The 13,581-nt window shown below is 43.2% G+C and overlaps 1 protein-coding gene across 8 annotated transcripts in view; it reads right to left on the bottom strand.

The window, feature by feature from the left end:
• Positions 1 to 13,581, bottom strand: part of MAGI2 (membrane associated guanylate kinase, WW and PDZ domain containing 2) — a 1,226,839-nt gene that overhangs the window by 188,970 nt on the left and 1,024,288 nt on the right. For all 8 annotated transcript variants that reach the window (XM_075064467.1, XM_075064476.1, XM_075064468.1 and 5 more), the window contains one exon: positions 279 to 914. In XM_075064467.1, the coding sequence (XP_074920568.1) occupies positions 279 to 914 (636 nt within the window). The remainder of the gene's footprint in view (positions 1 to 278; positions 915 to 13,581) is intronic.

Here is a 13,581-nt window from a genome sequence, read left to right as displayed (position 1 = left end):
ATGTTAAAAGGGCCTGGGATGCCTTGGAGAGTGTGTTACACTTATACAGAGAGGGAGATTTTGATGTATGCTTAGAGCCTCAAAACATAGAATAGGATGTACAATAAATGATTACATTTTGCCGACAGTACTTATTATATATACACATTATTTTCAGAATAAATGATATTTCCTCCCAGAACAAACTGTTTCCGATCCGGCAGACAAGGATAAGTAGTTCCCATCGTTTAGAACTGTTCACATACATTTTTTTAATTGTACAGACTTTCTAGACTTACCTCCTCTATGGATAATCAAAGAAGTTTCACTTCCAACAGGACATTCTTTAAGTATATCCACTACTTCTGCATGGCTCAGGTTCTGTACATTCTGCTGGTTGATCTCAACAATAAGGTCACCTTCACACAAACCAGGACATCCCTGAATGTCTAGAATTTGCTTCACCCTCTGTCCTGTAGGACTGTCTGCTATAGTGAAGCCAAAGCCCTGGGCCCCTTTCACAATGGTTACGGTCATGAGTTCAGCTTGGGTGGCCCCAGAAGAAGCCATTGATACATTATCATCATGAACAGGTGGTGGGAATGTGCTATCAAGCTGACTATCTGCTGGAATGGAGTGCAAGGAATGTGGTGGTCGATCTGTTACATCTGGAACAGATTGAGAGGTCCTAGAAATGTATTCCAAATAAGTTTCATAGTTATGTCTTCCATTTACCACTACCGGAGGCCTCTCCATTACTGCAAGTGGTGGCACCATGCTGTTGGCAGGATCTTCAGGATCAAAAGGCAAAGGATATCCACGACATAGCACCAGATTGACACTCTGACCAATAGGAACTGACTGGAAGAGTTTGACTACATCTGCGTGAGTATGCCCAAGGACACAAACTTCATTAATATAGACAATGACATCACCTAGAAAGAGAAAAAAATAGTGATGACATGAGAAAACTTGAATTACTATTGACACAAAAGGAATGGAATTTGTTTATGAGAGCAGATATAGGAAATCACCATTCTACTAAAAAGTAAATTCAATTAGAGCAATATTCAGATCAATCAAAGGTGATACCAAGCTGCAATTTGTCTTCCTACAAAGATAAATGAGATAGTTCAATGCTGAAATAATTATAACAGAGCAACGGCTCTACTATAATTAAGGTTCAGACTAAAGGTTTCTGTCTAAATCTCAGCTCGTCTGAGTGCTCTGAAATCTACATGGTTACTCAGATTGCATTAAAATTTGGGTGGTTTAGGGTTCTATTAGTGATCCAAAGCTGGGAACATTTGACCAAAGGACTAGTGAAATACAGTCCCTACCCCCTTTCTTAAAGCTGAGTGATTCTGGGCAACCTTTTTTTGGTCCCAGATGGAAATCAACACAGGGCTCAGATCATTGCACCAGAGTCCCAGCACTCAAAGTTACCCCAACAGAGCTCATGGCATCTACCAGCCCCTGGAAGGAAAATCAAAACGTTATTTCAAAAAGATTGTGCTTCTCCAGTTAGGCTTGTTGTAACTCTCACATTCTTAATATCACACCCAATGAATTACACTGAGCATGTGCAGAGAGACTGGCCAGCTATCTGGAAAACTATGTTTTCAGCATAGGACCTGAGCCACTCAGTGGGCGTGGCACAGTCACTGAATCTGAGCATCACCCCAGGCATTGAGAGTTCAAATCCTACCTAGAGCAGAAATCTGAAGTCAAACAAACAAAAAAGCAGGGATATTACTCCAATCTGCTTCTGTCAAGGGGGGAAATGTAATATGAGTACAGCTGAAGGTGCTGAAATTATTCTTTTAAAAAAGAAAATAAATTTCACAAGCAAATGTTTGCTGGGAGGGGAGGGTGATTAGGAGAGGAAGAGTAGGTGGGAATAGGAGGAGAAGGTTTGGGGGATTGGGATGATGAGGGCTAGCAGGTGGGGTGGGACACTGGGAAAGGAGATGAAGGGGTGATTGATGGGAACTGGGGCAGAATATGGGCTGGGGCACCTGTCAGCTCCACATTTCCCTGCTGGGTGTACGCCGTGGCAGTTCACAAATCACATAGCTATTGTTTCAGGCTGTATTCATCTCCATCGGGTACTCTTTTTCAGAGATGAATCTTATTGAGATGAATAGGCCACTTAACATCTCTCAAAATCTGCAACCATGAAGTGTAAACCCACCCTGGGAAGAAATCTGAGAATGAACTGTAAACATTTGGGAAAAATCTGCCTCTCTCAAGGTTTTAATGTATTTATTAATCATTTTGGCTAAATGTAATCTGAGTACAGCAGAATATTCAGAAGGCTCAAACTATTTTTGAAAAGAAAATAAATTACACATGCGAATGCTCACTGGGATGGGAGGAGTGATTGGGGTGCAACAGTAGGTGGTAATAAGGGTGGGGGACTTGGGTCTGCAGCAAGGGATGGGAAATATTATAGAGTAGGGGATAAATGGGAATGGGTGCTAGGGAAGGGAAGAGGAGCTGGGGGACTCAAATAAGAGGGAAGGTTTAGGGGGAGTGGCAGAGGAGACGATGGGAGGGGTTGGAGAGTATATAGGATAGCAGAGAAGTTTAGGGGTCTGCGTGCTGGGATCGATAGGGGTCTCAATTCCTCTCTCTGCCCACTGTGTGCTCTGGAGGACCCTGCTCCTCAGGCAGTGTCTAAGCCCCTCTCCCTTCCCCTCCATGTGAGCTGGGATCTGAGGTGGGTAGACTGAAGGTATACATTTATACATCTGAAATCAGGAAAATACATTTATACATCTGAAATCAGGAAAATGAATAGCTATACATCATCCCTGTGCAGCATTGGGATCAGGGGCTGGCCAGGGGTTTGTGGGAGAGGCCTAGTTTGGAGGAGGGGCAGACTGCATGGACCTCAGGCATGACTGGGGAAGCCCGGCTGAAGCAGGGGGCAGGAGTCCCAGCTGGAGGACAGTTAGTGTTGGGAGTGAAGGTCTGTGCTCAGTGTGCAGCTCAGGCTACACAACTAAGGTAGTGTGCAGGCCTCTGGTAAACTGCTCCCTGGATATGTGTATGCAGCTGCATGGGACAAGAGACAGCAAGGAGCAACTTAGATGTTAGTGGCTTTTCCAGTGCCAACTAATGGCTTAATGGGAAGGGAGGGAGAGCTGGAAATGTTGGTGGGCTGGGAGGGTGGCGATACATGTGGCAGGAGAGAGACATATCAGTCTTCTCTTATCTGCTGAAAGTTACTGTAACTGCCATACTATAAAACTGCCAAAAGCTTGGGACACAGACCATGGATGAAATTTCTCTCACCAACCATGTAAGCAATTACATATTGCAAACATTTCAAAGGACAACCATGACCTCCACTCCACCGTAACAAAATGTACAGGAGGAGGGAAGGGCATAGAGGAAATTCTATAAGCAATCATGTGGCCTAGTGGAAAGACTACTGGATTGGGACTATTCCCAGCTGTGCCACTGGCATCCTGGGTGGCCTTGGGGAAATCACTTAACCTCTCCATGCCTCAGTTTCCCCTTTGTACAATGGGGATGATGATGTAAAGTTCTTTGAGATCTAGTTAATGAAAAACACTATATAAAAGCTAGTTCTTTTAAAAGAGGCTGTCCAAGAAATACCTGGCGACGTGACCTTCAGGCTGAGAGCAAAAAAATGGGCTATGCCTGGAACCAGCCAGAGTGAATGGCCTAGGATAGAGGACTCTGGAGATCTGTGGTTGGCGGCCCATACCCCGATTGGGGTGACGGGCATGAGTGAGAGTGAGAGCAGCACATCAGCTGAAAACCTGGGTGGGGATTACAACTGTCAAAGTGAACACCAACTGCTAATAACAAACATTTCCCTGCTTAAGTAATTAGGAAATTTTAAATGGCACAAAGCTTATTACCACAGAGTTACGGTTGCATGGTGAGAGCTTGTGCCCTTCCAGAATGTCGGAACTCAAATTTCTGAAAACCAGGAAATACAACGTTTAAGGTAAATGCCCACAAAATCCTAACTCTGCCTTCTTTGAATGATGCCCCAATACACCCAGAACATACACAATCCCACTCCGCCTTTTCACTAAAATGGTGAGGTGCCACCTATGCTTCCCCTACACTCTAACACTGAGCCTACTGCCCCAACAGAATACCACACTTGGAAAATTTAATAACCACTTCAGACCTATTCACAAGCCCTTTACACTTTCAGATAGGACAGTGGTTCTCAAACTTCATTGTACTGTGACCCCTTTCTGACAACAAAAATTACTTCACAACCCCAGGAGAGGGGACCGAAACCTGCTCAAGCCCCACTGCCTGGAGGGTGGGGAGTATAAACCCCAAGCCCCACTGCTCCAGGCAGGGGGGCCAAAGCTGAAGCTCAAGGGTTTCAGTCTCTAGCCACGGGACCTGGAACCTGAACCGTGCCACCCAGGGCTGAAGCCATCAGGCTTTGGCTTTGGGCAGTGGGGCTCGGGCTTCAGACCCGGGCCCCAGCAAGTCTAAGCCAGCCCTGGCAACCCTATTCAAAGGTGGTCATGACCCACTTTGGGGTCTAGACCCACAGTTTGAGAACCCCTGACACATGATACCACCTAAACCTATACTTCCCTCTAGCCAACATTAAATCCACAGACTGCACTCATATCCAGGGGTGCTGGAACTATTTTTATAGTGGGGGTGCTGAAAGCTATTGAACCAAATGGTAAACTCTGTATATAATGGAAACTGCTTCAAGCCAGGGGGTGTGGCAGCACCCCCAGCACCTATGCTCAGATCCCCCCCCTCCACTATTTATAATACCCCTGGCAATAAAACCCCAGTGCACTGTTACTTGCACATGCTACACAATTCAGTAGTGAAATTATGCCCTCTGGAAATTCAAGGTATGTACAAATCTCTTTCTTTTGATCATACACATGGGGGTGGGGAGAGAGGAAATGGGACTCAGCCGCAGATCTCCTCATAGCACAGTCACAGCTCTATGATGCTTCTCAAACTAGTCACCAGATTTTCTCATATCACAATCACAGATCTTCCAAACTGCTCCTGCCACATGTGCCGGCTTCCTCCTTGCCTCAGGGGTACTCAAGCCACGCTCCACGCCAGTTTCTGCCCCCCTTCCACTACTTCCCCTAACCCCATCTCACCCCGCTTCTTCCCACACAGTTCCACTCCCTCCTCTGAGCACTCTCCATACCTGCTCCACTCCCTCCCCCCAACTGAGTGGGAGGAGTTGATAAGCAGGGCTGCTGGCAGGTGGGAAGTGCTGGGGTGGAGGGGAGAAGCTGCCTACTGGTGGATGCTAAACATCCACTTTTTTTTTACCTTGGATGCTCCATTCAATTGCGCTGTTCATATAATCCTTTACTGGAGTCTCAATCTACTCTTTTGTATCTAATATATGCTACTTTGGTACCAGATTTGACAGAGACAGAATGGGATTACTAGATAGTTAAAATCAGGAAAAGGACAAATATGTCAGGAACATTTTAATTTGAAGAATATCAGATTCTGTGGTGCCTGTGTCTGCAGGAGGGGTGGAGTGGATGCTGATGTGTGGCTAAAAATTCATGGGACATGTAAGTTTGTGTGTGAGAAAAATCATACTGTATTGCATGGCACCTCTACCATTGCCTTTAAAAGTCACCATTTGCTACCACATATCACACGGTTACTCTAGTTATTTCCTATTCTAAATATATGCAAAAGTTTATCTAACATCACTGTGCGCCAGCTATTACCAAATGATGACTTTTTATGGTTAGCCACTGTGCCTCATCACTTTCAGTCAACATTGCGTTCATGGATCTCTATTCTGCTCATGTAGCAGCCTTTTTCTAGCAAAGAAAAGTAGTTCAAAAATAAGTTTCAGTTGCCTTAGGTGTCTTCCCATGATCAGGACTGGTCAATGTATTGAGGATTATCAATAAATATTCATATTTTGGTAGAACCTACAGGCCAGAGCCTGGGTTAAAATAAATAGCAACTTATTTATCCACACAATAGCAAAAGTACTTACTAGCCTATTGTTGTTTCCACTTTCAATGAAGCTAAAATGGTATGCGTCTTTTATAACACAGAAAATGGCTGTGTGGTCAGAATAATCATCAGGCTACGGCAGTGGCATAAGTGACAATATTTTTCTTTTTCTGCAATTAAGTTATGTACCAATAAACTATGATAGCGCTAGGTTCACTGCCAGATACATAGCTTAATTATTTGAGCTAAAATAATATGCACTATCAATTTTATGTTTTAATGGTACCTCAAAATTCAGTAATTAAATTGGGATTTTTTTTACTACTGGAATTTCTTTCAATAAATTTATGAAATTGTTTCCTGGAAGCACCCTAATCACAAATCTAATCAAGTGAGTAGAGGAAAAAGAACAAGATGCCACTACATGGAAAGGAAAGTATACTGTGTGTGTAAAAAAGAATTGGTCAGTTCACAGTGATCAGACTGTCTAACAACCTGACAGCAGTTAATTGCATACTTTTAAAATTCACATGCATAAGTGGCGATTCATGTACAGATTTCTTCAAAGTGGGGACAAGCAAGCACATGCTGACAGATTTTGTTGAAATGTTTGAGAATAATATCCAGAGAATGACACATACTGCCTGAATGTGCGTCATAAACAGGTCTCATAAAATACAGGTTGAAAGAGGAAGTTTAGTTATACAGAAATGCATAGGAAGATCTGTGAGAACAGAGATGATGCTGATTTACACAGATGCTGCAGACAATTTATAGTTTTAAATCTGCCCTTTTAGAAATGAACTAAACAAAATACTGTACTGAATAAAAATGACAATTGCTGCATTTCATCTTTATTTGTGATCTAGTTCTTGCTTTAATCTTTATTTGAAAACTTCTTTATAAAAGAGATCAGACTTTGAATGTCATGTATCTTAACACATGATTAAAAAGACAGTTAACTTGAAAGTCACCGTTCTGTCAGATAAGTTTGTACCTACTGTTGTTACAAGTAACACCTAACATTGCTGTTAGTGAAAGAAACTAAAAAAACAAATATTCCTTGGATTTTTTTTCCAGTTTGCAGACTCTGTGCATTTGACACCACTTGTGTAGAGTCGGTTTCATAGTTTTGTTGATTCTCAACTGCACTTCCTGTTTCATGAACTAGCATGATGACATCACGCCCATGAGTTTGTTCCATATATGGTCAAATGGACAAGGAACTGAATTAGAAGTCAGAAGACCTGGGTCTTTTCCTTGCCTCTACCACTGGCCTGCTGCATCACAATGGGAAAATCACGTTGCCTTTCTGTGTCTATTTCCCATCCCATCCTTTGGCCGTCTTGCCTCTAGACTTCAAGTTGAGGCAGGGACTGCTTCTGTGTTTCTCTGCCCTACTACAATGGTGCCCTGATCTCAGTTGTGGACCTCTAGATGCCACCACAATACAAATAATATCAGAATGCATATTTTTAATTAGTCAGTTCAAAAAAATTCAAGTTGACATGTTCAAGTGACCTTTAAGCACCACTTAGATACTAGGAGTTGTCCCAGTGCATCCCCATTATTAGCTAATATTGCCACAATTAACCATAAGTCAATAAAATTCACTATCATTACTAAGACGATTTCCAAGTATATGTATTATTAAAGCAGTTCTCCTAAAAGAGCACATTCCAGTTAAGAGGAGCATTGTATAAAAATAATTTACAACCCAAAAAGGGCACCCTTCTTTCATGTGGACAGATCTTTTCAAATCCTGTTAGAACTGTTCTGGAAATAATTCCATATTACCTATTCCATTCACCTTATTTGTGAAAGCTTAAAAAATGCTTGTGAATAGAATTTTCTATTCTAATATCTGTCTCCATAACTGTTGCACATAGTAGGGGCAGGTGTAGCACATACTGGTCAGGTGAGAACTCCCCTCTGCAAGTTTCCGGAGTCAGGCAAAATGCTTCCAAGTAGTGAGGGCCAGAGCAGCCACCCTGCAACTTTTGTATCAATGCATCTTTTTCTTCCTTTCCAGAGTGCTGACGAGTGCACAGAGATGTGGTCGTGGCCCTGTTTTCATTCCTCTTCTCTTGCTATCCTACTGCTCAGTCAGGGAAGGGTTTTGAATTAATGCTATTTACTCCATAGGAGCAGGGAAATCATCTTGTGCCTTCGTCTTCTTCCCCTTATGCATGCATGCAGGGTTAGTCTCAATCTAATCCTCAAAATAATATTGTCTTCATAAACTAGGAAACCACATCGGCTAATTCAGTAGTGGCAAAAACTGCCCAGGAAAAGAACAACCCGAGAAAAATTCAACCAAAATTCAGAACCAAATCTGAAAGCTTTGGAAAACAATCCCCATCTCCAGAATCTATCCCCAGTCTTCCCCCCAGCAAAGAAACAGCTGAACCAAACTCAATCACCACAAGATTGCGCAAGACTGTGTGGTCTTTTCTGAGTCAGCTGCTCTTTCAAGGTTTCTTGGGCTTATATGGGGTGTTAAGTAAACATTGTGTTCTGGATTGCCTTTGAGATGTGAAAGTCATGGAGTTAATGCAATCTGAAGATAACATTTGATGGAGTAGTGACTTCTAAACCTTCTGAGACCCACAATGTCCACGTTACAAACTCACAAGGAGATGGGAATGTTGAAGGCTCAGAAAGTGGAGATGCAAAGCAAGGGCTGGAGGAGAAACACAGGATGGAGGCATGAGTTATAGAGTCCAATCCAGCTGAATGTGAACTGTCCCCAAAGAGACAGGAGAAGAGGTTCAGGCAATGGAGTGTGAAGCAGGATAACATCTCAAGTAATTTAGATAATTATCTGAGCTTTAGGAGCTTCTCCAAACCAAATCCAGTTTCCAGACCTTTTGAGGTTTGCTCATCACTAATCCCAAAGTCATGTCTCCTAGGTCCTTGTGACATGACAAAACTAAAACACAACTAGCAATGTTTGCTCAGCAGAGAAGCCCAGCCCTTGGCAGCAAGAGGCATTGTTTGTCAGCATTAAAGAGTCAATCTCAAAATCAGGCAAAGTTTAAAAATATATTTTAGGAAGACTAGTCACATGTCATTTATCTTTTCTGCATTTCCTTTCCTACTGCTCACAATAACTGGTACATTTGGACAAAGATAGCAGCATTCTCCTTTTCAGTTAGCTATTCTACCACAATGATTCATTCAGTGAGCCACAGTCTTGTTCCTGATATCACAGTCATTCCCATGGTGAGGAGTTCTGATTAGGGCTGGGAAAGACATTTGCACCAAGCCTCAATATTTGCCTGGCTTTGAGGCTTGATATGTGAAAATGGGTGAAGGTTGTTTACATACACACCTATATATTTCATTAGTCTCACTTCCCCATTTGGGTCCCCCACCCTGGCGTCATTCCTCCCTCTCTAACAGGCTGCAGGACCTGTCCACGTCTCCTTAGATCTCTTGTTGAAGGGGAAGGTGGGAGAAGTAGGAGGATGGAGAGGACCCTCTAGAAGAAGTGGAAGGGTCATTTCTTTTTCTATGCTGGAGTTCATTATTCCAACTCCATCACTGATTCCACTTGTCCATCACTATAAGAACAGATTCCTGCATCTGGTTCAAAATCCAAGGGCCAAATTAAGAAGTGAGTCTGAGGGAGTCTGAGTTTGTTTAACTTACACTTTCTTCCAGTCCCCTCTGTCACTGCTATGCCAATTTAGACTCTCTAGACTAACTTACATATTCAGAGTCCCTTAGACTCAAAGGTCTGAATTCAGAGATAATATTTAAGTTAACTTAGTCTCCCTTTACACAGCCTGAGCCCTGGCCTACACTAGAAAATAAAGTTGGCTTAACTACATTGCTCAGTGGTGTGAAAAATCCACATCCCTCAGCTTAGATCCATTGACCTAGCTACTACCTGTTGGGGAGATGGATTACCTACACCGACAGGAGAATCTCTCCTGTCGGTGTAGGCAGTGCCACTATAGCATTTCAAGTGTCGACAAACCCTTAGAATTATTTACACCAATCTCTAAGGGAGTTGAAAGTGATGCTATTTACTCACAAATTAACTTGGAGTAAATTAATATGGTTTCTACTCTAATTTAAGGTACATCTCCTTATGGTTCCTCAGTATGTATGTTACCCTAATTTAGCCTCCATCAGAGTTTGGTAGTGCATGCGTAAATACTAGCTATAAGGAACTGAGAAGGAGTCAAAGGGTATTTCTACACTGGAGCTGAAGATATAATTTCCAGCTCAGGTAGATATACCCAGGCTAGCTTTGATTGAAGCTGAGGATTCAGAAGGGATTGTACTCAGGACAGCTAGCCTGTCCCACTGCCCATGCAGCCATGGCTACACTGCTGTTTTTAGTATGCCAGCCCGATCAGAGCCAATGCAGGTATGTGGAAACGAGATGGAACCAGCTCCAGTGTAGGCTACACTATACTACAGACTTTAGTCAACCTAATGTTAGGTCAACTTACAGTCACCACAGTAATTAGTCCAGTGGCTGATGTCCACAGTTCCTCCTTCTGTCTGTGGTGTGTGTCCTCACCAGGAGTGCTTCCACCGACTGAAGAGGGGCAGTGTGGGGTGTTGAGAGCCAGACAGTCAACAGTCAATGTAAGTAATACAGTGTCTGCAGAGACACTGTATAGCCCTAACTATACCGACATAAGCCCTACGCCTCTTTTGGAGGTGAAGTTATTATGCTGGTGTAGTAGGGCACTCATGTTGGCGGTACAAGGCTGTAGTGTGTACACTGACAATTAGATTGAAGTAAGCTGACTTATGTTGACCTAAATGTGTAAGGTAAACCAGGACTAAGTCAATGCACATTACCTCTGAATTTGACTCCACAACTCTGTACCACTCTGGTCCTGCCTACCTCTCAGATTTCCTTCGTTCTTAATCCGAGCTTTTATACCTAAGTGTCTACTCATTTGTCTCGATACTCCCTTTCTTTTTCTCCACTTAACATCTCTGTTGCTTCTTTCGTCCTCACCATCCCCCCAGTGCCTGGAACAGCCTCCCTCTTCCTGTGTACCAAGCAGTAATGCTCTCCTCCTTCAGAGATATTTCCAATTCATTTCCTCTGGTGAGCCTCCCTCTAACTGTTTATCTGTTCCTACTCTCATGCCCAAACTGTATATTTAAAATATTTAAAAAAAAATGATCTACACACACTGTATATGGTTTGGAACTAGCAAAATAAAAACAAAAGAGAAGCAGGTTTATTCAAAAGGTGTGTTTAGCCACACACTCAATTGCCATGTACTTATCCCAGCATTGCTGGGCCAGATTCTGCTCTATTATATAGATGTGACAACAGATTTTAGTTTATTGGCTCTAGAGGAGTTACTGTGACTTTACAATGGTGTCACAGAGCTGAAGTTAGCCCTACATTTGAATAGTTCTTTAAGTTTGCCTGAACAGATATAGCTTTTTAAAATGCTGTGGAAGATCAAAGTATAAGGAAATTTAGACACTGTCTGCTCACACTGGGTGTTGCACCTGGCAGTCATTTATACTCAAGCAAACAACTGTAAATGATCATGTAGTTACAGAGCTTGTCCCATACCTCTATGATGAGATTTTATAAAGTAACTACAGCTAGACTCCTACATCCATTTTAGGCTCATGAATCAGTGGCATGATCTTCCTTTTTCAAAATCTCAGCCCTTATTCCTACTAATACTAATCACTTTCAAAAAGGAAATGATATGGCTCAGTTGTAATCAAATGTTAAGGGAGATTTTAGAATAAGATGGATGCCTTCTATTTGTTTCTACTGGCCTATTAAAAATACCTGCCACAACACGGTATAACTTACTTCTTTTACAAATGAATGTTGAATCAATTGCTAAAATGTGCAGCACATAATCTCCCAGCAGTGCGTATCTATAAAAGCAGCAATCGATTGGAAGAGAGCTGTATACTTAAAACTTTAGGCCCTCCTATTAGCTTTAAAACAGATTTATCTAATAGACAATATTATTGCAGTCACCCATCAAATTAAACAGGCACAGTAAAATGGAAAGCGCTCCTGAGAGATCCATAAATCCATGGCTGCTTCTATAAAGAAGTTCTATGCTATCAGCTCTGCTTGATGCTATAATGGAACACTGAGCGGTTCATCAGAATATCTGAAGAGCTCTTCTACAACTGGGATGGAAGTCATGCGCTCTCGGCCTCCTCCACATGCAGAAAGCTACCTAATTCCTGACGTCAAACTCTGTGTAGCTGTCAAGCTGCTACTAGCCTGTGGATGGCAAGTGTCCCAGCACCTACATCAAGTTTCATGCAACCTCAAAGATGGATCACTATAGTTGTGTTTCATTGCACTATGGTCTCCACTCTCTTCCACAGCTGTTGGCAAACATTATTTTCCTCATTGTTAGTGCCTTTTGTTGCACTAACATTTGCCTCTGGCTGGAAACCTGGTGTCACATGCAATCCAGACCCATGAGAGGTTGTGTTACCACCTGTCCTGTAACCTTGGGTACCTCACAGCGCTTTGCTGTTGTAGCTCTTAACCTGGGCTGTTCGCATACAGCTTAACAGCATGCAGGTCACACCCTCAGTGTCTGTGAATAGCTACAGCCTTGACCCAGCAGTTATGACCCCAACAACTTGTCAGCAACACTCTGGCTTCCACCAGCCTTGGTTACTACTTGCAGGGTGGGCCCAATACACTCCCAGTCCCAAATTTCCCCCCAAATGGGTGTTTTACAAGCACAAGACATTAAAGTTAGAAATGGTTACAAGAGAAATAAAGATACAATGCTTTCTAGTAGCTAAAACTTAACAAGCTAGACTTGATTCAAGGTAAAATCCTTACCAGATGATCCCAGCAACAAGGCTGATCAAATTCTCAGGTTAAGATCTCCCCCACTCCCACACCCAGAGTCAAAGGGCAGGTTCCTTTGTCTTCTTAGGTGAAAGAGAGAGATGGGGAGAGAGATACCTTGGGGTTTTCTGCCCCTTTTTTTTATAGTCCAGGTAACCTTTGAGGTGGAGTCTTCTGAGGGTTACCCTTCAAAGCAAAGTTTATTCAAACAGTAAAGAAGGCAACATGGACTATGGTGGTATAGGATGCTCCATGTTCTTTCTTTTCACCCACGTTTGCTGAAATGCAAATTTGCTGTGTGTTCTGCCATCTCCTCTTCCTGCTATCTTGAGGACCCAATTTACTACTTATATGTAAGGCTACATTTTAGTCACGGGTATTTTTAATAAAAGTTACCGACAGGTCACAGGCAGTAAGCAAAAATTCACGGGCTGTGACCCCTGTCCATGACTTTTACTAAAAATACCCGTGACTAAAACTGGGGGGTAATCAGGGAGTGTTGGGGGTACTGAGGGAAGTGGTCCAGGGGACCCTGCTGGTGGTGGTGCCAGGGGATGGGCAGCGCAGCCCAGGACTCCCCTGTTGCTGGTGGGGAGGGTTGGCAGGGCCGTCAGGGGCTTCCTACCTGGCTCCATCTCCCTGCAACTCCTAGGTGGTGGAGGGGTCAAGGGGCTTGACACGCTGCTCCTGCCACAAGCACCGGCTGCCATAGCTCCCATTGGCCAGGAATCACAGCCAATGGAAGCTGTGGGGATGGGGCCTGCGGGTGTGAGCAGTGGTGCGGAGACCCCACTCCC

Source organism: Chelonoidis abingdonii, chromosome 1 (genome assembly GCF_003597395.2).
Source record: "Chelonoidis abingdonii isolate Lonesome George chromosome 1, CheloAbing_2.0, whole genome shotgun sequence".
In the NCBI taxonomy this organism is placed as follows: domain Eukaryota; kingdom Metazoa; phylum Chordata; order Testudines; family Testudinidae; genus Chelonoidis; species Chelonoidis abingdonii.
Note: the sequence above shows the minus strand (reverse complement) of the source record. Positions and strands in the feature narration are given on the sequence as shown.